At 41.8% G+C, this 25,339-nt stretch overlaps 1 protein-coding gene across 3 annotated transcripts in view; it reads right to left on the bottom strand.

The window, feature by feature from the left end:
* LOC126190714 (RNA N6-adenosine-methyltransferase mettl16) overlaps positions 1-25,339 on the bottom strand; it is a 44,322-nt gene that overhangs the window by 6,778 nt on the left and 12,205 nt on the right. For 2 of the 3 annotated variants that reach the window (XM_049931191.1, XM_049931200.1), the window contains one exon: positions 17,230-17,521. In XM_049931191.1, coding sequence (XP_049787148.1) covers positions 17,230-17,521 — 292 coding nt within the window. Of the gene's footprint in view, positions 1-8,544; positions 8,704-17,229; positions 17,522-25,339 lie in introns of all 3 variants that reach the window. The other variant, XM_049931209.1, reaches the window with a different exon arrangement.

Raw genomic sequence — 25,339 nt, 5'->3', positions numbered from 1 at the left:
AAAAAAGAGTAAGGAGGACCTCGTCCTGTTGATGTGGCTGGAAGAAGTTATGCCACGGCCACATTACAGACTTTACTAGATGGAGCTTATTGTCTGCCACTGTAATTGGAGGAGGGCATCCTGGATATTCTGGACTACTTTAACTGCTGGGGATAAGCACTGAAGAGAGTGAAGGGCTCTCAGAGAATCTGTCCCGTTGGGAAACACCCCCCAGGAATGCTGTCATGAATGTCAGCAAAACAGGTCAAATCACCATACTGACAACCGATAACAGTCAGGGTGCGTAGGATAACCATAAGAGTGCTCCTGCTGTCATATGAAATCACATCCTAGACCATAACTCCGGGAGTAGCTGCAGCGTGTCTAGCCTGCAGGCAGGTTTTTTGTAGGCCCTCAAGTGGTGTCCTCCTAACCAACACACGGCCATCACTGGCACCGAGGCAAAACCAGCTTTCACCAGAAAACACAACAGACATCCACCCTTCCCTCCAATGAGCTCTCACTTGACACCACTGAAGTCACAAATGGTGGTGGTTTGGGGTCAGTGGAACGCATGCTACATGGTGTCTGGCTTGGGGCTATCCTTGACGTAACCGATTTGTAATTGGTCATTGTGTCACTGTTATGCCATCTGCTCAAATCACTGCTGCAGATGCAGTATCATGTGGCAGATCCATACACCAAACACTATGGTTTTCCCTCTCGGTAGGGCCACGTGGCCATCTGGAGTCAGTCTTCTTGTGAGCGCACATTCTCATGACCACTGCTGCCAACAATCAAGTACAGTGGTTAAATTCATGCTAAGTCTTTCTGCATTATCACAGAAGGAACATCCAGCTTCCCATAGCCCTATTACATAACCTTGTTTAAACTCAGTGAGGTACTGATAATGGTGTCTTTGTCTCCTGAAAGGCATTCTTAACTAGCATCAACTCACCACGTCCAATCTCAAAGGAAACTCACAACCGTTGCAGTGTGTATCGGAAGCAAACCTGATTTGCATTCTCATAGTGGCGCTACTAGCGCCACTCTTATGTGACTGACACAAACTTTGAACAGGTGTAATCTTTTAGATCTAGAAACACACCTACCAACTTTTGTTTACAGTTGTGCAACTTCTTCTTGGTGGTGCTTTTTTTTTTTTTTTGTCAGTGTATGTAGGAGGTTAGTTTACAGGTAATAGAATGAAGATGTTTGTCCACAAGGCCAAAGATTCTCTGTGTGGAATACAGTAGCTAGCCACACTGGTGGAGTTTATGTACTTTAGGAAGCATGTAGGAGGAAGGACTAGGGGATGATGGGGATGAGGAGGGCGACAGCTCCAGGGACAGATGGATCTAGAGATATGAGGAGAGACTGGAGATCCTCCTAGATTTCTGGCATGGGTTCACTGTGGCAGAGATAGTAGCTGGCAGAGTCCTTCTGCCAACGTAATCCCTGCACCTCATAACCAAAGTAGTGGAGCCTTTGTTGGTATCTAGGATTATAAGGTCAGGATCAGTTTTTTGTCATGGATTGTGGGTCTTTCTGTGGACGAGAGGTTGGTTTTCTGCTGAGGGATTTGGGGAATGATGGTGAGTCAAAGTTTGAGGTTAGGAAATTCTAGAAATTTAACAAGGGACAGTTTGGGTGCAGTGGGGGTGGATCACTGTTACATGGAGGAGTAAACTGCGTAAGGCAGAGTTCAATATTGGTTTTGTATCAACTCTGATTGGTAGAGTTAACAGTGAAAAGGAGAAGGCGAGATGGTTTTTAACAAGATTAACAGGGCTAAACTTGAGAGTGGAGACAAGGTAAGGCCTTTGGAAAGAACCAGTATGCAGTTTGTGCTTTTACTGCTGGAGGGGGGATGTCCTAATGGGTGTTCTTGGTTTATCTTAAAAAGCACATAATAGATATAACTTATTTACACACACATATTACAGTATATACTTGTCATTTTAACTTTCAGGGTTTCGTTGAACAGACATCTACATCCACATCTATGCTCTGCAAACCCCACTGAACTGCAAGGCAGAGGGTACATCTCAGAGTAAAAGTTATTTGGGTTTCTTCCTGTTCCATTCACATACAGAGCATAGAAAGAAGAACTGTTTGAATGCCTGTGTGCATGCTGTAATTATTCTAATCTTGTCCTCACGATCCCTATGTGAGCGATACACAGGAGGTTTAGTGTATTCCTAGAGACACCATTTAAAGTCAGTTCTTGAAATTTTGTTAGTAGAGTTTCTCAGGATAGTTTACATCTATCTTCAAGAGTCTGTCAGTTCAGTTTCATTAGAATCTATATAACACTTTCCCATGGGTCACAAGCCTGTGACCATTTGCTACCCTTCTCTTTAAACATTCAGTATCCCCTGTTAATCCTATTTGGTATGGGTCTCACACACTTGAACAATATTCTAGAATCCATCACACAAGTGATTTGTAAGCAATCTCCTGTGTAGACTGACAGCACTTCCCCTGTGTTCTACCAGCAATCCAAAGTCTACCGCCTGCTTTACCCACAACTGAGCCTACGTGACCATTCCACTTTATATCCCTAAAAAATGTGACACCCTGGTATTTGTATGAGTTGCTTGATTCCAGCTGTCACTCACTGAGATCATAGTCTTTTGATAATACATATTTTTATTTTGTGAAGTGCACAGTTTTATATTTCTGGACATTTTTGGAGAAGTCCTTCCAGCAAGCCCCTAAAGAGAAGTGAGAGGTCAAGAAAACCAAGAAGAAATCTGCTAAGAGTCAGGACCCTCCGGTGGCTCAAACATCACCACCTGCCTCCTTGGTCACTACATGCCTTCGCCAATTCCAGAATGTGTCATCATCCAGTTGAACTGCGGCAGTTTTTCTCCCATCTGGCTGAGTTACAACAACTACTAAGCGTTAAACCTGCTTTTTGCAATGTCCTTCAGGAAACCTGGTCTCTCACAATGCAGACCCCTGCTTTCCATGGCTATCGAGGGTATTACAAAAAATTGTCTGTGACAGACTGTCAAGTGGAGTTTGTATCTTTGTCCTTGTCTCTGTCTGTAGCGAACCGGTGCCCCTTCAAACACCTTTAGAGGCTGTGGCTGTCAGGGTGAGGACAACCCAGGAAATTACCATCTGTAACATCTACCTCCCTCCAGATGGTGACGCACCGTAACACATATTGGCTGCACTCATTTCGCAACTCTCCCCACCTCTTCTACTTCTGGGTGATTATAACGGCCATAACCCTTTGTGGGGTGTGAAACCAAGGTTATTGGCCATGGTAAAGATGTCGAAATCCTACTTACTCAACTCAACCTTTGCTTCCTAAATACATGTGCCCCCACGCATTTCAGTGTGGCACATGGTACATACTCGGCCATTGATCTCTTGGTTTGGCCTTCTCCCGTCTATCCACTGGAGAGCTCATGACGACTTTTGTGGTAGTGACCAGTTTCCATTCTCCCTGTCCCTACCCACAGCATCCGTCATCTCAACACTTACCCAGACAGGCTCTTCCCAAGGCTGACTGAGACACTTTCACCTACACTAACATTGTTGAATCTCCGTTGCATGCCACGACCAATGAGGTTATCCACACCATCACCACTGTCATTATTGCCGCAACTAAATCGGCAATCCTTTGTTCCTCCGGTTGCCCCCAGTGGAAGTCAGTACCTTGGTGGTTGTCGGGAATCGCTGCAGCCATTAGAGAGTGTAGGCGGGCTCTCCAACATCACAAGTGCCACCCATCCCTGGAAAATCTCATTGCCTTCGAACAGCTCCATGCCCAAGTCCGTCTACTCATCAAACAACGGAAGCTGGAGTGTTGGGAACGCTATCTCTCCACCACTGGAACATGAACCTCCCCTTCCCAGGATTGGACCAAGCTCTCATGACTTTACGGTTATCAGATCCCTGCATGTGTACCTGCAATTTCCACACATGGAGCTGTATTTGCCAGTCCAGATGTAATAGTGGAGTGTCTTGCCGAGCATTATGCTCACATCTCTGCATCTGAGAATTACTGCCTGGCATTTCATCTCCTCAAACAGTGGGTGGAACGACAACCCCTCTCTTTTGCTCCATGATACCCTGAGCCATATAATGCTCCCTTCAGTGAGTGGGAATTTTTCAGTGCCCTTGCCAACTGTACTGACACGTCCCCTACACCAGACCACATCCGTTAGCAAATGCTGAAACATCTGTCAGCAGATTCCCAGTGCCACCTACTTGCCGTCTTCAATCACATCTGGAGTGATGGTGAATTCCTGTCGCAATGGCAGGAAAGTAGCATCATCCCAGTGCTAAAGCCTGGTAAGAACCCACTAGATGTTGATACCTATCGTCCTATCAGCTTCACCAATGTTCTGTGCAAGCTGCTCGAACATATGGTGAGCTGGCGGTTGTGTTGGCTCCTCGAATACTGGGGCCTTCTGACTCCGGCCCAGGGCGTTTTTCGCCAAGGACACTACACCATCAAAAACCTGGTGTACCTGGAGTCTGCAATTCGATCAGCCTTTTCCTTGCAACAACACCTTATTACCATCTTTTTTGACCTGACAAAGGCCTACGATACCACTTGGTGACACCACATTCTCGCTACTCTGCATGAGTGGGGTCTCTGGGGCCCACTCCGGTTTTTATTCAGAGCTTTTTGTCGCTCTGCACTTTCAGTCTTCGCGTCAGTGCTTCCCACAATGCACCCCGTATATAAGACAATGGGGCCCTGCAGGGCTCTGTCCTGAGTGTCCCATTCTTTTTAATTGGCATCAATGGTCTTGGTATTAGCAGTAGGGTCGTCAGTATCTCCCCTCCTATATGCTGATGATTTATTTTTTTCTGCTCCTCCTCCATTGTTGTGGCTGAAACACCGGCTGCAGGGAGTTATATGGAAGGCACAGTTGTGAGCTCTCACTCATGGCTTTCAGTTTTCAGCCACCAAGACTTGTGTCATGCACTTCTGTCGTCATTGTACTGTCCACCCCATCCAGAACTTTACTTCGATGACCAACTACTACATGTAGTGGGGACTTACCACTTTTTGGGACTGGTATTTGATGCCTGCTTAACTTGGCTTCCACATCTTCATCAGCTTAAGGACAAGTGCTGGTGGCATCTTAATATTATTCACTGCTTGAGCCACACCGACTGGGGTGCTGATCATCCTACACTGCTGCAGCTATACAAAGCCCTCGTACAGTTCTGTATTGACTAAGGGAGCCTGGTGTATGGTTCAGCATTGCCTCCTCCGTCGGAAAGACCCACCTCGGTGTTGCTGTGACTCCCATGGTTAACAATGCCTCAACGGCCAATTTAGTTTTATGTTTTATTCATGACGGGGGAGGGGGGGGGGGGGTTTATCATACCATCTAAGATTGGGCATCTGGCATTCTCTCCTAGGCCTCCACCACCCTCCTCTCTTTTACCGCTTCGCCACTCTAGCTTGCATCTTAGTTGACTTGTTATTCATCTTTTCCCTATTGTGTTCTTTTCGCCTTGTCTTTTAGGCTGGCGATTTTAATATGTTGCAGAGTGGCTGGCTCATCCATTTTTATCCTTGTGGTCCGCCAGCTAACACCATCTGCTATATCAGGGCTTCACAACATACGTGCTCATGGAGCAAGCGGTGAGCAGCAAGGCGCGAGCACGGAGCAGCGCGAGCACGTCACCCCCACTACTGGACCAGAGAGGAGAGTGGGGAGAGTCACGTGGGGCACACAACAGCTGCCGCCAGTCAATGTAAATCCACGGCCACCTGCAGGGATATCACTCACGAATTATTACTGCGACAAATGAAACAAATAAAGGAGAATGTACACATGCCACATAATTTTATTAGCTTAGTGTATGTCTCTACATTCATATTAATTTGTGAACTGTTACACAATAAAAGGTGTCACTGAAGTGTGGGATTCTCGGTTATCTTGTACTTGGGCCCTTTACAATTGCGTCTATGTTCGGAGTAATTGTTCTTGTGCATTGTAGGTGCAGCGTGAGACAATGCGTTTCTCAGGTGTGTTTTGTTACATTCCATTGCAGGGAACAGTTGTTCACAAACATACGTGGAACCGAACATTGATATTATTGTAGCAGTCAGTTTGTGCAAACGAGGAAATCTACCCTGAGGGAAGTGTCTGTAGAATTCCAAAATGTTTTTCTTGTTCTGAAATTTGTCTCTGTATTCTCTGTCACACTGCAGGTCAATAATTTCTAGTTGCAGCTCAGGACGAATCTCTTCAATATTCGCTGAATATGGAGAGGAGAACAGATCAAAATCACTGTCTAGTGCTGTCAGATCTTGAAAGCGTTGATCAAATTCTTGGTTAAGGGCAACTAAACTATGTGAATAATGTTCACAGTCTTTGTGAACATATTGCATGGATGATAATTTAGGAAAATGAGCTAGATTTCCTGTTTCCAGCTGACTCACCCAAAGTGTCAATTTCATTTTAAAAGCTCGCTTTCGATCTATGAAATGAGTAATTAGCAGATCTTTACCTTGTAGTGAAATGTTCAAAGCATTCAGATGGCTAGTTAAATCTGCTAAGAATGCGAAATCACATTTCCATGAAGGCTCTTTCAATTCAGGAACACACATGTTATTTATTTCCATGAACATATTTATCTCATCTAATAGGCAAAAAAATCGATTTAATAATTCGCCACGCCTAAGCCAGCGGACCTCGCTGTAATAAGGCAGGCTACCATACTGGCTTTCTACATCCTCAACAGCGCAACGAAACCTGATTTTTTCCCTGTCATCGCTGGTGCACCTTCTGTAGACACTGAAACTAAATAATTCCACGACAATCCCATATTTTTAACACTTTCTTCAACACTACTTAAAATATAATCTCCGGTTGTGGTGTTCTTCATGGCTACTACATCGAGGAGCTCTTCTCTCACCTGAAGATCTCTATTAACACCTCTAATAAATATGGCAAGCTGCGTTGTTCCAGTGATATCTATTGCCTGTGTTGTAGCCCATGCTTCCTTATGTAACTGGTTGTATGAACAACAACACTCATCACATTTTTTAGAGTGATACTCTTTGCACATAAGTTTTTCTGGTGGATCACACAGTGAACGCCCCTTATTTCAATCGGCACGGTCAGTTTTTGCATTTTCTCCTTCAACAGCGCAACGAAATCTGATTTTTTCCCCTGTCATCACTGGTGCACCGTCTGTAGACATTGAAACTAAAGAATTCCATGACAATCCCATATTTTTAACACTTTCTTCAACACTACTTAAAATATCATCTCCGGTCGTGGTGTTCTTCATGGCTACTACATCGAGGAGCTCCTCTCTCACCTGAAGATCTCTATTAACACCTCTAATAAATATGGCAAGCTGCGTTGTTCCAGTGATATCAACACTTTCGTCCAGAGCTGGAGAATATGCCATAAAATCTTTACAGATATTTGCAAGCTGGCTCTGGACGTCGTCTGCCATGTCCTGTATGCGACGCATAATGGTCATGTCAGATAATGGCACAATCCGAAACTGTTCAACTTGAGATGGACACAAATGTTCCGCTGCAACTACCAAACATTCTTTTATTAAATCACCATCAGTGAAGGGGTGCAGGGATTTTGCTAAAAGCAAAGCAATTTTGTAACTCACTCTGAGAGCTGCCTCAGTTGATTTTTCTTCGTCGTCCAAATCTTCTTCGGATAGCTTCCTTTTAAGTTTAATAACTTCCTGTGCACGATCTGGTCCATCACATTTTCCACTTCCATAGTCTTTCGTGTGGTACGACATATAATGTTGCTGCAAATTAAATTTCCTTAAAGAATTCAGCGTTTTGTGACATACTAAGCATTTTGCAACACCATCTTTTTCTGTAAACAGATACAATTCCTCCTAATGGGGGTTGAACTGCGAAAGCATGGTTGGGGTTACACAACGGTGACTTGACACGATTCTTAACCAGCGAAGTGACTGTTAGAGCTGATCGTAGTACTTTAGACGTTACACAGTCGGCGCGAATTCAATAGGCACGCTGCAGCCCTATTCAAACGTGCGCACGCATTTCCCCTCCCTCCCTACTCTGTGACCTTGCACCTGCTCGCGAGCACGTGCCTGAGCAGATGCGAGTACTCGTGCTGAAAACCGGCCAGTTGTTAAGCCCTGTGCTGTATGATTTTATTACCTTCCTCTACCTTTCCTTTTAGTGTACATTTCCCCTTTTGGTTTGCTGCTTTCATTTTCTCTTTCAGTGTGGTTCCCTGTTAGTTTCACCCCTTTTACTTCCTCCCAATTACTTTGGTTTTAATTGTTTTACCTTGACACTTGTCTGCTTGAGGAAAAAGGGACTGCAGACCCTTTAGTTTGATCCCTTTATACCCCAAACCAACCAACATCCACTTTAATTCAATTACGTTCAATTGCCCTTGTTTTATTTTTGTTGAATTCCATATTATAACATCCTTTTAAGACACTATATATTCCATTAATCTGATCTCTGAACTTCTTCGTCAACAGTGCAACTTTACCTAACGGTATTCTGCTGAGTAGTTGCTCTCTAAATGGTGTCCCACATGAGCAAACCAGATGCACCTTTACCTTAGGTAATTGGGCTATGCATGGCTCTGTTTAAAAGGAATAGCTCGATGCAGGCACAGGGTCGAGTCGCGCACATCTGCTTTCATGCCGAGCACCTAATTCGCTGCAAACAATAACCTGAAGCTGAGATCTTCCAGTCAGCCTATGCACTGGTGAAAACTGTGAATTAAAAAAATACACAGAAATATAAAATAAAAGATAAATGAAAAATTTAATGAAAAGGATTCTACACTAATGTCTGTAATTGACATAGATGACAGAATTATGATGAACACAGTTTATTCCTGAAAGTATATCTAACTCAACAAGACGTGGTCCTATGATATTCAATTAAAATACAGACAGAAAACAATTTTAAAAATGGAGTAATGTTGCACTGAGAACATTATGAGGACTGAAGCAGAGTCCCAAAGCTAAATAGTCATTCAATATATGCAAAAACTAAGTCCATTTCGTGATCACAATACATAAAATATTCACAAGCTCAAAGTAGTTCAGAGTTCAACGTAATGATTTACTAATTACCATATGTGAGACAATGAGTAGAAACTCGTACTCTGTCTATTCTCAATTCCATAATGCAATAAGAAAAAGTTAAAGAGTATTGTAGTAATCAATAACCTACACAATTAAATACCACTCATTACCACAGACATGTCTGCCTTCTTCAAGCAGAAGTATAAAAGTATCTACCTCAAAATCTAAATTAAAAGTGCCCAGAATTCTTCTTTCAGTGCACTACTAAAAACCACTTGACTCCAGTGGTATTCTGCCACTTGCGATGAAGCAAGCTGGGATCTGTTTACTTCCTTCCTTGTTTGGCCATCTGCTTTCTTAAATTCACTTTATTTCCATTTTTGCCTAATTACCATTAACACACATAAGTATAACTTGCATGTCCATAAAAGAGAAAGGTTGGCCCTCAATCTTAAGGAATATAGCACCAAGTCTAATTTTGTGTTTAGTTTTTTGTTGTTGTTATAAGGTGAAATCAGTAATTGTTTTGTGACTCAGATTCTATTGTTGATGCAGGACTACTAGGATTCTTTAAGTATTTATTTGGCTCTATTCGAAAACATATCAGCAAAGCTAGCCCTTAATTAATTCCAAAATAATTACCAGGTTTGTCGAAAGTATTGTTTGTATAACTATATCTGTTAACTTCATTATTTAAACAAATAACTGGGCCAAATCTTTGTGATAGAATGAACTGTTAAAAAGAAGGAATTTTTTGATGTATTCAGTTAACTGCATCAGTTATGTTTTAATTGTAATTTCTGTAACTTAAACACTGAACAATGTATAGTTTCAGTGCCTATTATTGCGAGGATATATAAAGGCCTGATTTTTGGTCCCAAGCCAATCAGTCCATGGCCGCTTTTCAGAACGGAATTATGTACCGTTTCAAGTAACAACAATACATCAGTGGAGTTAAGTGTAACAAAAAATAGGCCATGTGTTAGATCAAGTAATGATGATGTCTGTTCAATTTTTTGAGAAATAGTGCCACATGTACCTTATTATTCTGCAAGAACTGTGAACTGTGTGGTTAAGTTTTTACTGCTCATAGATGTTCAACAGCAAACTACTGTAACAATACGCTGATGTTTGCCTGCAACCTATTAATGAGGCTTATCAACATTTAACAATAGTGAACTGGCCATATAACTGTGTAATAAGGGAGTGGGGGCAGTTATGAACAGTGAAAGTAAATAACTATGAAACACAACTTTGCAACTAGAATGAGATTTTCACTCTGCAGAAGAGTGTGCGCTGATATGTAACTTCCTGGCAGATTAAAACTGTGTGCCGGACTGAGACTCTAACTCGGGACCTTTGCCTTTTGCGGGCAAGTGCTCTACCAACTGAGCTACCCAAGCATGACTCACGCCCCGTCCTCACAGCTTTACTTCCACCAGTACCTCGTCTCCTACCTTCCAAACATTACAGAAGCTCTCCTGCGAACCTTGCGGGACTAGCACTTCTGAAAGAAAGGATAGTGCAGAGACTTGGCTTAGCCACAGCCTGGGGGATGTTTCCAGAATGAGATTTTCACTCTGCAGTGGAGTGTGCGCTGATATCAAACTTCCTGGCAGATTAAAACTGTGTGCCGGACTGAGACTCAAACTCGGGACCTTTGCCTTTCGCTGGCAAGGGCTCTATCACCTGAGCTACCCAAGCACGACTCACATCCCGTCCTGTGCAAGCCTCTTCATCTCCGAGTAACTATTGCAACATAAGTCCCTCTGAATCTGCTTACTGTATTCATCTATTGGTCTCTCTCTACAATTTTTACCCATTTCCCTCTAGTTGTAAATTGGTGATTTCTTGATGCCTCAGAATGTGTCCTACCAACTGATCCCTTCTATTGGTCAGGTTGTACCACAAATTTCTCTTCTCCATAATTCTGTTCAGTTCCTCCTCAATAATTATGTGATCTACCCATCTAACCTTCATCATTCTTCTGTAGCAACACATTTTTAAAGCTTCTATCCTCCACTTATCTAAACTGTTTATTGTCAATGTTTCACTTCCATACATGGCTACACTCCATACAAATACTTTCAAATAGAACTTCCTGCCACTTAAATCTACACTCGATGTTAGCAAATTTCTCTTCTTCAGAAATGCTTTTCTTGCCATTGCCAGTCTACATTTTATATCCTCTCTACTTCAGACATGATCAGTTATTTTGCTTCCCAAACAACAAAACTCATTTACTACTTTAAGTGTTTCATTTCCTAATCTAATTCCATCAGCATCACCTGACGTAATTTGACTACATTCCATCATCCTTGATTTGCTTTTGTTGATGTTCATCTAATATCCTCCTTTCAAGAACCTGTCCATTCCGTGCAACTGCTCTTCCAACATGGGCAAACCTCAAAGTTTTTATTTCTTCTCTCTGGCTTTAATTCCTACTCCAAATTTTTCTTTTCTTTCTTTACTACTTGCTCAATACACAGATTGAATAACATCAGGGATAGGATACAACCATGTCTCACCCCCTTCTCAACCACTGCTTCCCTTTTGCACCCCTCGACTCTTGTGACTGCCATCTGGTTTCTGTACAAACTGTAAATAGCCTTTTGCTCACTTTATTTTACACCCTTCAACTTTAGAATATGAAAGAGAGTATTCCAGTCAACACTGTCAAAAGCTTTCATTCAGTCTACAAATGCTACCTATCTTCTATGAAAAGTTATAGGGTCAATATTGCCTCATGTGTTCCTAGATTTCTCCACAATCCAAACAGGTCTTTCTCGAGGTCAGCTTCTACGAGTTTTTTCCATTCTTCTGTAAAAGATTTGTGTTAGTATTTTGCAGCTGTAAATTATTAAACTGATAGTTCGATAATTTTCACACCTGTCAGCACCTGCTTTCCTTAGAATTGAGATTATTATATTCTTCTTGAAGACTGAGGGTATTTTGCCTGTCTTATACATCTTGCTCCTCAGATGGAAGAGTTTTGTAATGGCTGGCTCTCCCAAGCTATCAGTAGCTCTAATGGAATGTTGTCTCCTCCCAGGGTCTTGTTTCGACTTAGGTCTTTCAGTGCTTTGTCAAATTCTTCATGCAGTATCGTATCTCCCACCTCTTCTTTCTCTACATCCTCTTCCAATTCCACAAAATTGTCCTCAAAGGCATCTCCCTTCTGTAGACCCTCTATATACTCCTTCTAACTTTCCGCTTTTCCTTCTTTGCATTGGACTGGTTTTCCATCTGCGCTCTTGATATTCATACAGGTGGTTCTCTTTTCTCCAAAGGTTTCTTTAATTTTCCTGTAGGCGGTATCTCTCTTATCCCTAGTGATATATGCTTCTACATCCTTACATCTGTCCTCTAGCCATTTCTGCTTAGCCATTTTGCATCTCTTTTTTTAGACGGTTGTATTCCCTTTCACCTACTTCATTTATTGCATTTTTATATTTTCTCGTTTCATTGAATAAATTCAATATATCTTGCGTTTCCCAAGAATTCTTACTATCTGTCATCTTTTTAACTACTTGATGCTCTGCTGCCTGCACTATTTCATCTCTCAAAGCTACCCATTCTTCTTCTATTGTATTCCTTTCTTGGCAACCATTCCCTAACACTCCCTCTGAAACCCTCTACAACCTCTGGTTCTTTCAGTTTATCCATGTCCCATCTCCTCAAATTCCAGCCTTTTTGCAGTTTGTTCAGTTTTAATCTGCAGTTCATAACCAATAAATTGTGGTCAGAGTCCGCATCTGCCTCTGGAAATGTTTTACAATTTAAAATCTGGGTCCTAAATCTCTGTATAACCATTACATAATCAATCTGAAACCTTCTGATGTCTCCCGGTATCTTCCACCAACACAACCTTCTCTCGTGATTCTTAAACCAACTGTTAGGTATGATTAAATGATGCTCTGCGCAAAATTCTACCAGGCAGCTTCCTCTTTCATTCCTTTCCCCCAGTCCATATTCACCTACTACTTTTCCTTCCCTTCATTTTCCTGCTACTGAATTCCAGTCCCCCATAACTATAAAATTTTTGGCTCCCTTGATTATCTAAATAATTTCTTTTATCTTACCATGTGTTTCCTCAATTTCCTCTTTATCTGCAAAGCTAGTTGGCATATACTGTTGTGGTGAGTGAGGGTTTCATGTCTATTTGGCTACAATAATGCCGTCACTATGCTCTTCATAGTAGCTTATCTGCATTCCTGTTTTTTTACTCATTATGAAGCCCACTTCTGCATTACCCCTATTTGATTTTGTATTTATAACCCTGCTCCTCCAGCCACCAAACTTCACTAATTACCACTCTACCTATCCACCACCCTTTTTGAATTTACTAACCTACCTGCCTGATTAAGGGATCTGACATTCAACGCTCCAATCCATAGAGCGCCAGTTTTGTTTCTCCCGATGACAACTTCCTCCTTAGTAGTCCCCATCCAGAGATCCAAATGGAGGACTATTCACCTACTACTTTTCCTTCCCTTCATTTTCCTGCTACTGAATTCCAGTCCTCCATATCTATAAAATTTTTGGCTCCCTCGATTATCTAAATAATTTATCCAGGAGGATGCCATCATCATCAACTACACAGTGGAACTGAATGCCATTGTGAAAAATTACGGCTGTAGTTTCCCCTTGCATTCAGCCATTCACAGTACCAGCACAGCAAGACCGCTTTGGTTGACATTACAAGGCCAGATCAGTCAATCATGCAGACTGTTGCCCCCGTAACTACTAAAAAAGGCTGCTCCCCTCTTCAGGAACCACATGTTTGTCTGGCCTCTCAACAGATACCCCTCTGTTGCGGTTGCACCTACGGCACAGCTACCTGTATCGCTGAGGCACGCAAGCCTCCCCACCAATGGCAAGGCCCATGGTTCACTGGGGGAAGGGGGGGCACCCGTACCTTACGTTATACGGACTTGATTTGACTGAACATGATTACTTCCTGGATTGAAATAATACATCACAGTAATATGTAAATAAAGAAATGTTGCAAACACTCAGTCACACTCAGACCACGCACAATAAATAAAAATAAAGATTTATAAATACATAAATAAGACAGTATTCTTGCACAAGTGTGCTCATGATAAATGATAACACAATCTCATTACATACTAGTTAAACAATTACTTAGGCCTGCTTGACAGAAGCGGCTTTTGGCCTTATTTACAACGATCTTAAATTACCATGATTTTGTATTAGAAAATGTAATCAATAGTTAAAGAAATATCAGGCATAAATAGCAACATATTCATTAAATAAACACACAAGAATGACATGATACAATGTACTCAGGCTGCATTCATCTGCTGTGTTATTGTGGACAATACTATGTTGTGACAAACATTTGCACAATGAAAAGATATAAAAAATAACAAATCAAGAAATAAAATAGATAGAGATATGTAGCTTTCTGGGAAGATAGCTACAATGCAAAGATATCATCTGAGATATCGTTTTTTGAAATTGTTTGAAATGTTTAAAAGTTGTTAATTCAGAGATTCATTTTGAAAATGTTTAGTCGCTGTCAGATATTACCTTCTGTAGCTTTAAAGATATGAAATGAACTGTCTGTCTGCGTAAAGCCTCCTGTTGGATAGACTAGTCGTCTGGTGCAAGTCTTTTTAGCTGATGCCACTTTGGTGACTTGCGTGTCAATGAGACCGAAATAATGATGAAGACAACACAATACCCAGTTCCCTAGTGGGGAAAATGTCCATTCCAGCTGCAAAATGAACTGGGGCCTCTCGCATGGCATTCCACCGTGCTGACAACTCAACTATGAAGGCGCACTTAAAGATATTGGAAATTCTTGCATTTGAAAACTGGTTCCAACAGCTTACATACATAATACATTTCATATGTGTGATCTCCTGCCCGCACTTGATGAGTAGGTGATTTTTTTTCACCTTGTACAAACTTTAGGGTTTGATTGATGAGAAGATATGGATCAAAAACAGGTCTAATGAACATATGTCAGAAATGCAAGGTTTCCATGCTAGAGACCATTTATTCAACCATACATTGTTACAGAGACTGCAGCCTAATATGGGCTGTACCACAAAGCCACCGTTACAGTATGTGTTGACAATGGTTTCCATGCATCTCTACGCATGCATTTTTGCACTGTAGCATGTTCTGTCTCACACATTCACATCAGCGAGGCTGCATCTGAACAGTATCAAAGGCAGCATGAATACGCTGCTCCAGTGTCTCCACACCTGGAATGGGCTATGCATACAAGGCACTTTTGAGATGGCCCCATTACCAGGAATTGCACAGGTCGAGATCTGGTGAATGAGCAGGCCATGCAACTGGACCCCCTCATGTGATCTATCGACCATCAAGACACAACTGAGATGTGTCTGGACGTTAAAGGCAAAATGGGCTTGAACACCATCACGTAGCAGTGGCATAACCCTTAAAATCATCGATGGCGCTTCTTCCAGCAGGGGAGGCAAAGTCACCCGCAAGAAATGCCGATAGTTCCAGCCTGTTAGGTGACATGGAAGGAAGACTGGTCCCAAAATACAGTTGTTAACTAACCCGGCCCACACATTCCGGCTGCACCAATGCTGATGATTCGCTGTCACCATACCATGGCAGTTCTGCATACTATCCCACAGATGACTGCTATGGAAGTTGATGATACCACCCACTCCTTGTAAATGTGGCCTCATCTGTGAACAGGATGGATAACACAAATTCTGGAATCATGGTTGCCTGGTGAAGAAACCAGTGACAAAACTACTGCCGATGTGGAAACTCTCTCACCAACAAGTTCTACATACGCTGTAAGTGATAAGGGTAGTAATAAGTGTTATGGAGAATGTTCCACATAGTCATCTGGCTTAACCTGTACTGGCGGGCAAACTGCCTGGTACGACCTGGCATTGCCTTCCATAATGTTAATCACATTTTCCTCCAAGTCCAATGTCTGAAAATTTCGGTTACATCCTATGTGATTTCCTGCTTCCTGAGACAACCCTATCTCAAACAAATGGTGAAACAATGCTGCAAACATTGAATGCTGTGGTTGTTGTCAGCGGGGATAGGTTTGCTGCCTGCTGCCTGTTGCCATTTGCCTTTCCATAAGTAGACACCATGTCGGAAAGCTCTCGTTTCAAATATGGAACCACTTTGTACAATGCTGTATCACATCCACTACAAGGTGAGTCAGCAAGACACGTGAATTGGACACAACATTAGCAATTACTATGGCAGGAGATGGTGCTATGGCATGACGTATGAGGAACAATACCGCTCCCTAGGAGGAAACCATGCATACTCTAACTGAGGCCGCATGATGCAGTGTGTGTTAGACCACAAAGTATGATTGAATAAATGGTCTCTAGCTTGGAAACCATGCATTTCCAGACTTAAGTTCATTAGAGCTTTTTTTGTTCCGTACCCTCTCATCGATCAATCCCTAGAGTTTGTACATGGTGGAAAAAATCAACATGTACATCCAATTACATTATATTTTCAAAAATTTATTATTTTTGCTTAAAATAATTTGTTTTATTGGAAACACTTCATTTTTCTGAGATCACAGCTGTATTCAGACTTGCTTTATTACTTGGTTGTGATTTACGGTCAAATTCCCAGAGCTGTAGCTTAGCCACCTTCAAGGTTGTACCAAAGACTGCCATTTCTGGAGCATTTCGCATTCTGCTATGCATCTAACCATCGACCAAATTTCCTGTATCACGTTTCACCTTGTACCAATTCTAAGTGGCCGAATAACTCGCCTACATAGGCATTATGTTACAACTCCAACAGAAAAACTATATCATCATCAAAACTCATTTATTTTGTTTTTTAATCCCTTACCCATATTTCTTTTTCACTTTTTTTACAGCTACCTCAACATATAGACAGAATAACATATGGGATAAGCTGCAATCCCATCTCATTCCCTTCTCAGCTGCTGCCTCCCTTTCACGTCCAATTGCTGTCTGGTTTCTCTACAAATTGAATGTACCATTTCACTTCTGTAATATATCTAGATGTTTTTCAACTTTATCCAATTATAAGATTTTTCTGTTTCCAAGCTACAACAGAATTTGAAAAAAGGACACCGGATAATGAAATTTAGGCTTACAAGAATGCTCTTGCGCTACTGTGTCAACAATGAAATATACATTGTGAAACTAAGATTTAACAACTAATTAGAATGAAGAAAAGTACCTGTAGTCTGCCAAGTAGCTCCTTTACTTTCTCACAAATACAATCTACAGTGTAGCCATCAGGTTTATTTGCGCATGGCACAACATAGGACATGGGCTTTATCTTCTTATGGCTGTGTTTCCCACATGCCTCCATGAGATTTGGTTGATCATTAAAGCTCCAAGCTAAACCCCAGCGGGTTGTACGCCCTTGGCAAAATTCAGTGGTAGCTGCATTTGTTATACCATGTCTGAGCAATTCTTCTTTCAAAGGTTGAAGATCAGATTTAACTCCAACCATGGTGGTGTATATCCTGCAATTAAGAAATGTGAGAACAAGAAAATACAGAAGAGGAATACCTACTTGTTTACGTAATAACCACAAAAACATAAAACAACTAGAACTAGAGTGACAGCTACATAAATTTAAAACCACAATTTAAAATCTAGCTTTTAGAATTTCAATAATTCCATTGCTGGGAGAAAGAGATTTGGAAAGATATAGAACAAAAATGTTAGCTAAACTAAACAGAAATATCTTGGACACAAAAGAAACAAAAGATAAAGCCAGGATTGTCTGAACAAGAGAAAAAAAATTAAACAATAAAAAATTAAATACAGAGTGGTTATAATTAAACTTTCACTTCTTGATAGCCCCCCCCCCCCCCCCATGACAATAAAGTGATCGGAGTATAATGAAACTTTGTGGAAACATTTGTAAGGACATGCAGAAGAGAAATAATGAACAAATAACTGAAAGAAACACATTTTAATTTCCACATGAGAGGGTAACATTTGTTAACTGCATATCATGATTTCAATGTGGTGACCCATCTGCAACCACCTCAGCATGGGATCATACTATAGATTGCTCTACTGCTGTCCCAAAACAATGGTGGACCACAGAATGTTCAGCTGTCATGGCACAGCTCATGCACCGGTTGAAGGTCACACATTGGGTCCAGCATTCTCAGCCACGGCAACAGTACCTTATTTAACAATTTGTAGTGCCATTAACTTCCAGCCTTTCTCAGGAGCAATTCTCAAATCACCATTTAATTGAAACTTCTGAATCATGTTCTTCAACCCCAGTTTGGAAGAAGGACCTCTCCATATTACTTCGACACACCAATACTTGTGAAGACCACTAGAACTATAGCTGTAGTTTTGATGAAATGGCTTTATGAGTAAAGCCCAGCTCACCTAGTCCTGACCCACACAGGCTGTCTGCAACTGTACTGGACACTGATGCTTGCGTATCAACCCTAAGTGGCCATACTGGTACAGACACCTCACGGCAAGTCATGACACTAACACTACTAACAACAAAATTCCTGCTGTGCACTAACACTACTAACAACAAAATTCCTGCTGTGCACAGCTGAACATCACTGCTGTCAAGTTTGGTACCCATACTGTACACAGTTTCTCATCTATACTGGCTCAAGTAACAGAAGTTTAAATATAACCACACTGTACATAAAGAAAAGGAAGAGCAAGCAAGCAAGCGAGAGAGAGAGAGAGAGAGAGAGAGAGAGAGAGAGAGAGAGAGAGAGAGAAGAGAGAAAGAGAGAGAACTGTCAAATGATATTTCATAAAACCCAAAGAAACTCTGGTCATATGTAAAGGCTGTTTGTGGCACCAAAGTTAGTGTCCAGTCCCTAATGAATGAGACAGGAACAGAAATTGAGGGTAGCAAAGCAAAAGCTGAAATGCTTAACTCCAATTTCAAATGTTCCTTTACAAAGGAAAACCCATGAGAATTGCACCAATTTAATTCTCATACCACTTAAAAGATGAATGAAATAAGTAATAGTATCAGTGGTGTTGAGAAACACTTTAAATTGTTAAAACTGTACAAAGTTGCAGGGCATAATGGAATCCCTGCCAGATTCTATACTGAATTGGTGGCCGATTTAGCCCTTCTTCTAACTATAATCTATTGTAGATTCCCTAAAAAAAAAAAAAATTAAAAAAAAGGAGAGAGAGAGAGAGAGAGAGGAGAAGAAGAAGAAGAAGAAGAAGATCAGTTCTTGAAAAAAAGCACAGGTCACACTCATCAACAAGGGTAGTAGATGCGATCCACAAAACTACTGTCCAACATCACTGACATCAATTTTTTGTAGAATCTTTGAGCATATTCTGAGCTCAAACATAATGCGGTGTCTTGAACAGAATGACTTCCTCGATTCCAACCAGCATGGATTCCGGAAACATCAATCATGTGAAACCCAACTCACACTACTCTCGCATGCTATACTGAAAGCTTTGGATCAAGGCAGACACATAGATTGCAGTATTTCTTGATTTCTGAAAAGCATTTGACTCAGTACCAAACTTACATTTGTTGTCAAAAGTTTGACTATATGAGGTACCATGTGAAATTTGTGACTGGATTAAGGACTTTTTGGTAAGGTGGACACTGCTTGTTATCTTGGATGGAGAGTCATCATCAGATGGAGGGGTATCTTCGTCTATGCCCCAAGGAAGTGCGTTGGGACCCTTGCTGTTTATGCTCTATATTAATGACCTTGCAGACAATATTAACAGTACCCTCAGACTTTTTGCAGATGATGCAGTTATCTGTAATAAATTACTATTTGAAAGAAGCTGCATAAATATTCAGTCAGATCTCGATATGATTTCAAAGTGGTGCAAATATTAGCAACTTGCTTTAAATGATTAGAAATGTAAAACTGTCCAATTCACAAAACGAAAAAACATATCGTCATATGACTATGATATCAATGAGTCACAGCTGCAATCAGCCAACTCATAGAAATACCTGGGTGTAACACTTTGTAAGGTATGAAACGGAATTATCACCTAGACTCAGTTGTGGGTAAAGCAGGTGGTAGACTTTGGTTTATTTGTAGAATACTGGCGAAGTTCAATCAGTCTACAAAGGAGATTGCTTACAAATCACTTGTATGGCTGGTTCTAGAATATTCCTCAAGTGTGTGGGACCTGTACCAACTAAGACTGATGGGGGATATTGAACATATACATAGAAGGGCAGCATGAATGATCACAGGTTTTTTTAATTCATGGGAGAGTGTCACAGAGATACTGAAGGACGTGAACTGGAAGACTCTTGAAGATAGACATAGACGATCTTGAGAAAGTCTATTAACAAAGTTTCAAGAATTGGGTTTAAATGATGATTCTAGCAATACACTACAATCCCCTGTGTATTGCTCACAAAGGGATCAAGAGGATAAGATTCGAATAATTATAATTACTGAATGCACAAAGGCACTCAAACAACCATTCTTCCCACACTTCACACGTGAATGGAATCAGAAGAAATTCTAATAACTGATACAGTGGGATGAACCCTCTGCCTTGCACCTCACTGGTTTGCACAGTATAGATGTAGATGCAGAACACAAATTACGAAATATAATCAGACAACTGAAGACATGTAGGAGGAACTTTTCCTATAACCAGTAATTAAAGCACTTGTGTTGGGAACAGAGGAACAAAGGGGCGGGTAGAGGAGGAGGGGGAGGGGGAATATTCTTTTTTTTTTTCCTCCTCTTTTCAATAGCCTTTGAGTGTCCATTCTCACATTTACTGGTTGTGGTGTCAACGCCAGACACCACACTTGCTAGGTGGTAGCTTTTAAATCGGCCGCGGTCCACTAGTATATGTCAGACCCGCGTGTCGCTACTGTCAGTGATCGCAGACCGAGCGCCACCACACGGCAGGTCTTGAGAGACTTTAGCACTCGCCCCAGTTGTACGGACGACTTTGCTAGTGACTACACTGACGAAGCCTTTCTCTCATTTGCCGAGAGATAGATAGAATAGCCTTCAGCTAAGTCCGTGGCTACGACCTAGCAAGGCGCCATTAACCATTTCTAGAGAGAGTCTCACTTGTATCATCAAGAACGCTGTATACAAATGATGGATTAAAGTTAAGTATTCCAAGCAGCTACGTACTTTTCTTTATAGCATTCATTAAGTATCCTGTTTCAGACCTAACGCCAGCCTGCGTGAGTTGACGCGTGCATTTCGGCCTCCTCTCTCAGTTAGTGTGCGTTGTGTTGGCTAATCTGCCGACACAACACTGGTAGCCTGACAGGAATCTTGCATAAACACTGAAGCGCAAAAGAGACTAGTATGGGCATGCATATTCAAACAGAGAGATATGTAAACAGGCAGAATACAGCACTGCGGTCAGCAATGCCTATACAAGACAACAAGTGTCTGGCACAGTTCTTAGGTCGGTTACTGCTGCTACAATGGCAGATTATCAAGATTTAAGTGAGTCTGAACGTGGTGTTAGAGTCAGTGCACAAGTGATGGGACACAGCATCTCCAAAGTAGCGATGAAGTGGGTTTTTCCCGTATGACCATTTCACGAGTGTATGATGAATATCAGGAATCCGGTAAAATTTCAAATCTCTAACATTGTTGCGGCTGGAAAAAAATCGTGCAAGAATGGGACCAACAACATCTGAAGAGAGTCGTTCAAAGTGACAGAAGGGCAGCCCTTCCAGAAATTGCTGCACATTTCAATGCTGGGCCATCAACAAGTGTTAGTATGTAAATGATTCAACGAAACATCATCAACACGGGCTTTCGGAGCTGAAGGACCACTCGTGAACCCTTGATGACTGCACGACACAAAGCTTTATGCCTCCCCTGGGCCCATCAACACTGAGATTGAACTGTTGATGACTGAAAACATGTTGCCTGGTCGGATGGTCTCGTTTCAAATTGTATCGAGCGGCTGGACGTGTACGGGTATGGAGACAACCTCATGAATCCATGAACCCTGCCAGCCAGCAGGGGATTACTCAATCTGGTGGAGGCTCTGTAATGGTGTGGGGTGTATGTAATGCTGCAACATGGTGACTTGCATCATCGCCAACAGGAAATGTGTGCTACATTACTGAAGGCCAATTACAGGTTGACAACTTTCAGTTGACAATGGGAGCTCATTTGAATACTGGCTGAGACTGATAAATATGACACAGACAACAAATTTCTTTCAGAATGATTAGCAGTTAATGAACAAACATAAGTGCCACAGAAAAAGTTTTATTGTGCTTATTAAATATTCTATAACTGGACAGATAAAAAATCTACTCATCCAGTGGTGGCAAGAGAACACACATATAAAAAAATGGTTTTATGTATGCAATCTTTTCGAGCCAGTGGCTCCTTCTTCTAGCAGAAGGGTTGAAGGGGAAGGGAGAGGAGTGAAGGGAAAGGACTGGAGAGGTTTAGGAAAACCATTGGAGTTTAAAAAAGTCAGACAGAACCCCAGGTCAGGGGAGACTTACAAGTTACTGGACAGTATGAGAAGGAAGGACTGGTTGCTAGGGGCTGCACCACACGAGGTTTGAAAACCTGAGAGCTTAAAGGTGGATGACAGGGTAATGTGCAAGACAGAGATTACTGTTAAAACATCGTGCTTGAGTTATTTAGAGGGAAAAGCTAAGTGCGTTATATGTAGTGGAGGGGGGCAGTGAAAAGATTGAAGAAAGGAGTAGTTACTGTGAAGAAAAGCTGAGATGGAAGAAATTAACATAAATTAAGGCCACGTGGGTGACGAGAACCAAGGACACATTGCAGTGCTAATTTCACATCACCCTATTCCAAATCCCATGCCCCTCTCCTTGGTGTTGAGCTCATCCTCACTGAAGGTCAACTACACACTTCTGTCAACATTAAACCTACTAACAAACAACAGTACTTACATTTCGACAGTTGCCATCATTTCCATGTCAAACGCTCCCTCCCCTACAGCATTGGCATGCGAGGTAAACATATTTGGTTGGATACAAGCTCTTTACAGCAATACACCATCATTCTCACCCCACCAGCGTAGTTAAAAAGCAGATTTCCCGGGCCACCATATCCAATCCTGGTATTACTGATCCCTCCAAAAATCATCCTCAGAGCACACCATTTGTCATTCAAGTATTATCCTGGTCTTGAATATGTTAATCAGCTACTTCTTAAAACCATGCCCTGAAATGAGGTCCATTTTGTCAGATTTTGCCCATCACACCTAGAATACTTTTTCATCGTCCTCCCAATCTCCACAATATCCTTGTCACACCCTATGCTCCTTCTGCACCAATCTCCCTACATATGGCTCCTACCTCTGTGACCGTCCCTGCTGCAAGACTTGCCCTATGCACCCTCCTACCACCACCTATACCAGCCCTGTAACTGGCAAAACATATACTATCAAAGTATCACGTCATATACCGGCTGTTACATAAACACTGTCTGGCCTTTTACATCGGCATGACTACCAGCAAGTTATCAGTTAGGATGAATGGGCATAGGCATTGGGGCGTATACCAGCAACACACAATATCCTGTTGCATAACATGCTCTACAACATGACAGTCATGATCTCGGTACCTGTTTCGTTTCACCACAAGTGCCATCTGGATACTTCCCCGAGACAACAGTTTTTCAGAACTGCACAGGTGGGAACTAGCACTACAACATGTCCTTGGTTCTCGTCACCCAACTGGTCTTCATTTACGTTAATTTCTTCCATCTCAGCATTTCTTTGCAGTAACTACTCATTAACTCACTCTGTTTCAGTTTTTTACATCTTTCATTTTCCGACCTGTCTATTTTTCGCTGTCCTCCCATCTTTATTACATACAATGCACTTAGCATTCCACTCCTAACTCGTGCATGATGTTTTAGCAGCAACCTCTGTCTTGCAGCATACCCTGTCTTGCATCTTTAAGCTCTCACATTTTAAAACCTCATCCGGTGCAGTCCCCAACAATCGGTCTTTTCTTCTCATCTGGGAAGTCTCCCATGTCCCGGGATTTTGTGTGACTTTTCTGAACACTACCCATTTCCCTAAACCTCTCCAGTCCTTTTCCTTCACCCTTCTTCCTCCCCCTTCAACCCTTCTGCTAACACAAGGAACCAGTTGCTCCGAAAACTTGCATACGTAAAACCTATTTTTATATGTGTGTTCTCCTGCCCCTACTTAGTGAATAGATTTTTTTATATCCAATTACATTATGTCAAAAATTAATTATTTTCATTGTTTTACTAAATAGCCTGTAATTTTATATTACGCATAAGAATGTAGAAGACGGGCATAAACTATGATGAGAAAGCCTACTTACAATGTTTAAATAACCGGATTTAAGCAACGACTCTAGAAACATACAACAACCCTTTATGTATTGCTCCCATAGGGATTGTGAGGGCAAGACCAGATTAATTACAGCACACATGGAGGCATTTAAACAATCAGTCTTCCCACACTCTATCTACATCTACATCTACATTTATACTCCGCAAGCCACCCAACGGTGTGTGGCGGAGGGCACTTTACGTGCCACTGTCATTAACTCCCTTTCCTGTTCCAGTCGCGTATGGTTCGCGGGAAGAACGACTGTCTGAAAGCCTCCGTGCGCGCTCTAATCTCTCTAATTTTACATTCGTGATCTTCTCGAGAGGTATAAGTAGGGGGAAGCAATATATTCGATACCTCATCCAGAAACGCACCCTCTCGAAACCTGGCGAGCAAGCTACACCGCGATGCAGAGCGCCTCTCTTGCAGAGTCTGCCACTTGAGTTTGTTAAACATCTACGTAACGCTATCACGGTTACCAAATAACCCTGTGACGAAACGCGCCGCTCTTCTTTGGATCTTCTCTATCTCCTTCATCAACCCGATCTGGTACGGATCCCACACTGATGCGCAATACTCAAGTATAGGTCGAACGAGTGTTTTGTAAGCCACCTCCTTCGTTGATGGACTGCATTTTCTAAGGACTCTCCCAATGAATCTCAACCTGTTACCCGCCTTACCAACAATTAATTTTATATGATCATTCCACTTCAAATCGTTCCGCACGCATACTCCCAGATATTTTACAGAAGTAACTGCTACCAGTGTTTGTTCCGCTATCATATAATCATACAATAAAGGATCCTTCTTTCTATGTATCCGCAACACATTACATTTGTCTATGTTAAGGGTCAGTTGCCACTCCCTGCACCAAGTGCCTATCCAATGCAGATCTTCCTGCATTTCGCTACAATTTTCTAATGCTGCAACTTCTCTGTATACTACAGCATCATCCGCGAAAAGCCGCATGGAACTTCCGACACTATCTACTAGGTCATTTA

This window comes from Schistocerca cancellata, chromosome 1 (genome assembly GCF_023864275.1).
Source record: "Schistocerca cancellata isolate TAMUIC-IGC-003103 chromosome 1, iqSchCanc2.1, whole genome shotgun sequence".
In the NCBI taxonomy this organism is placed as follows: Eukaryota; Metazoa; Arthropoda; class Insecta; order Orthoptera; family Acrididae; genus Schistocerca; species Schistocerca cancellata.
The sequence above is the reverse complement of the archived record's forward strand: the minus strand, read 5'-3'. Positions and strand labels throughout refer to the sequence as shown.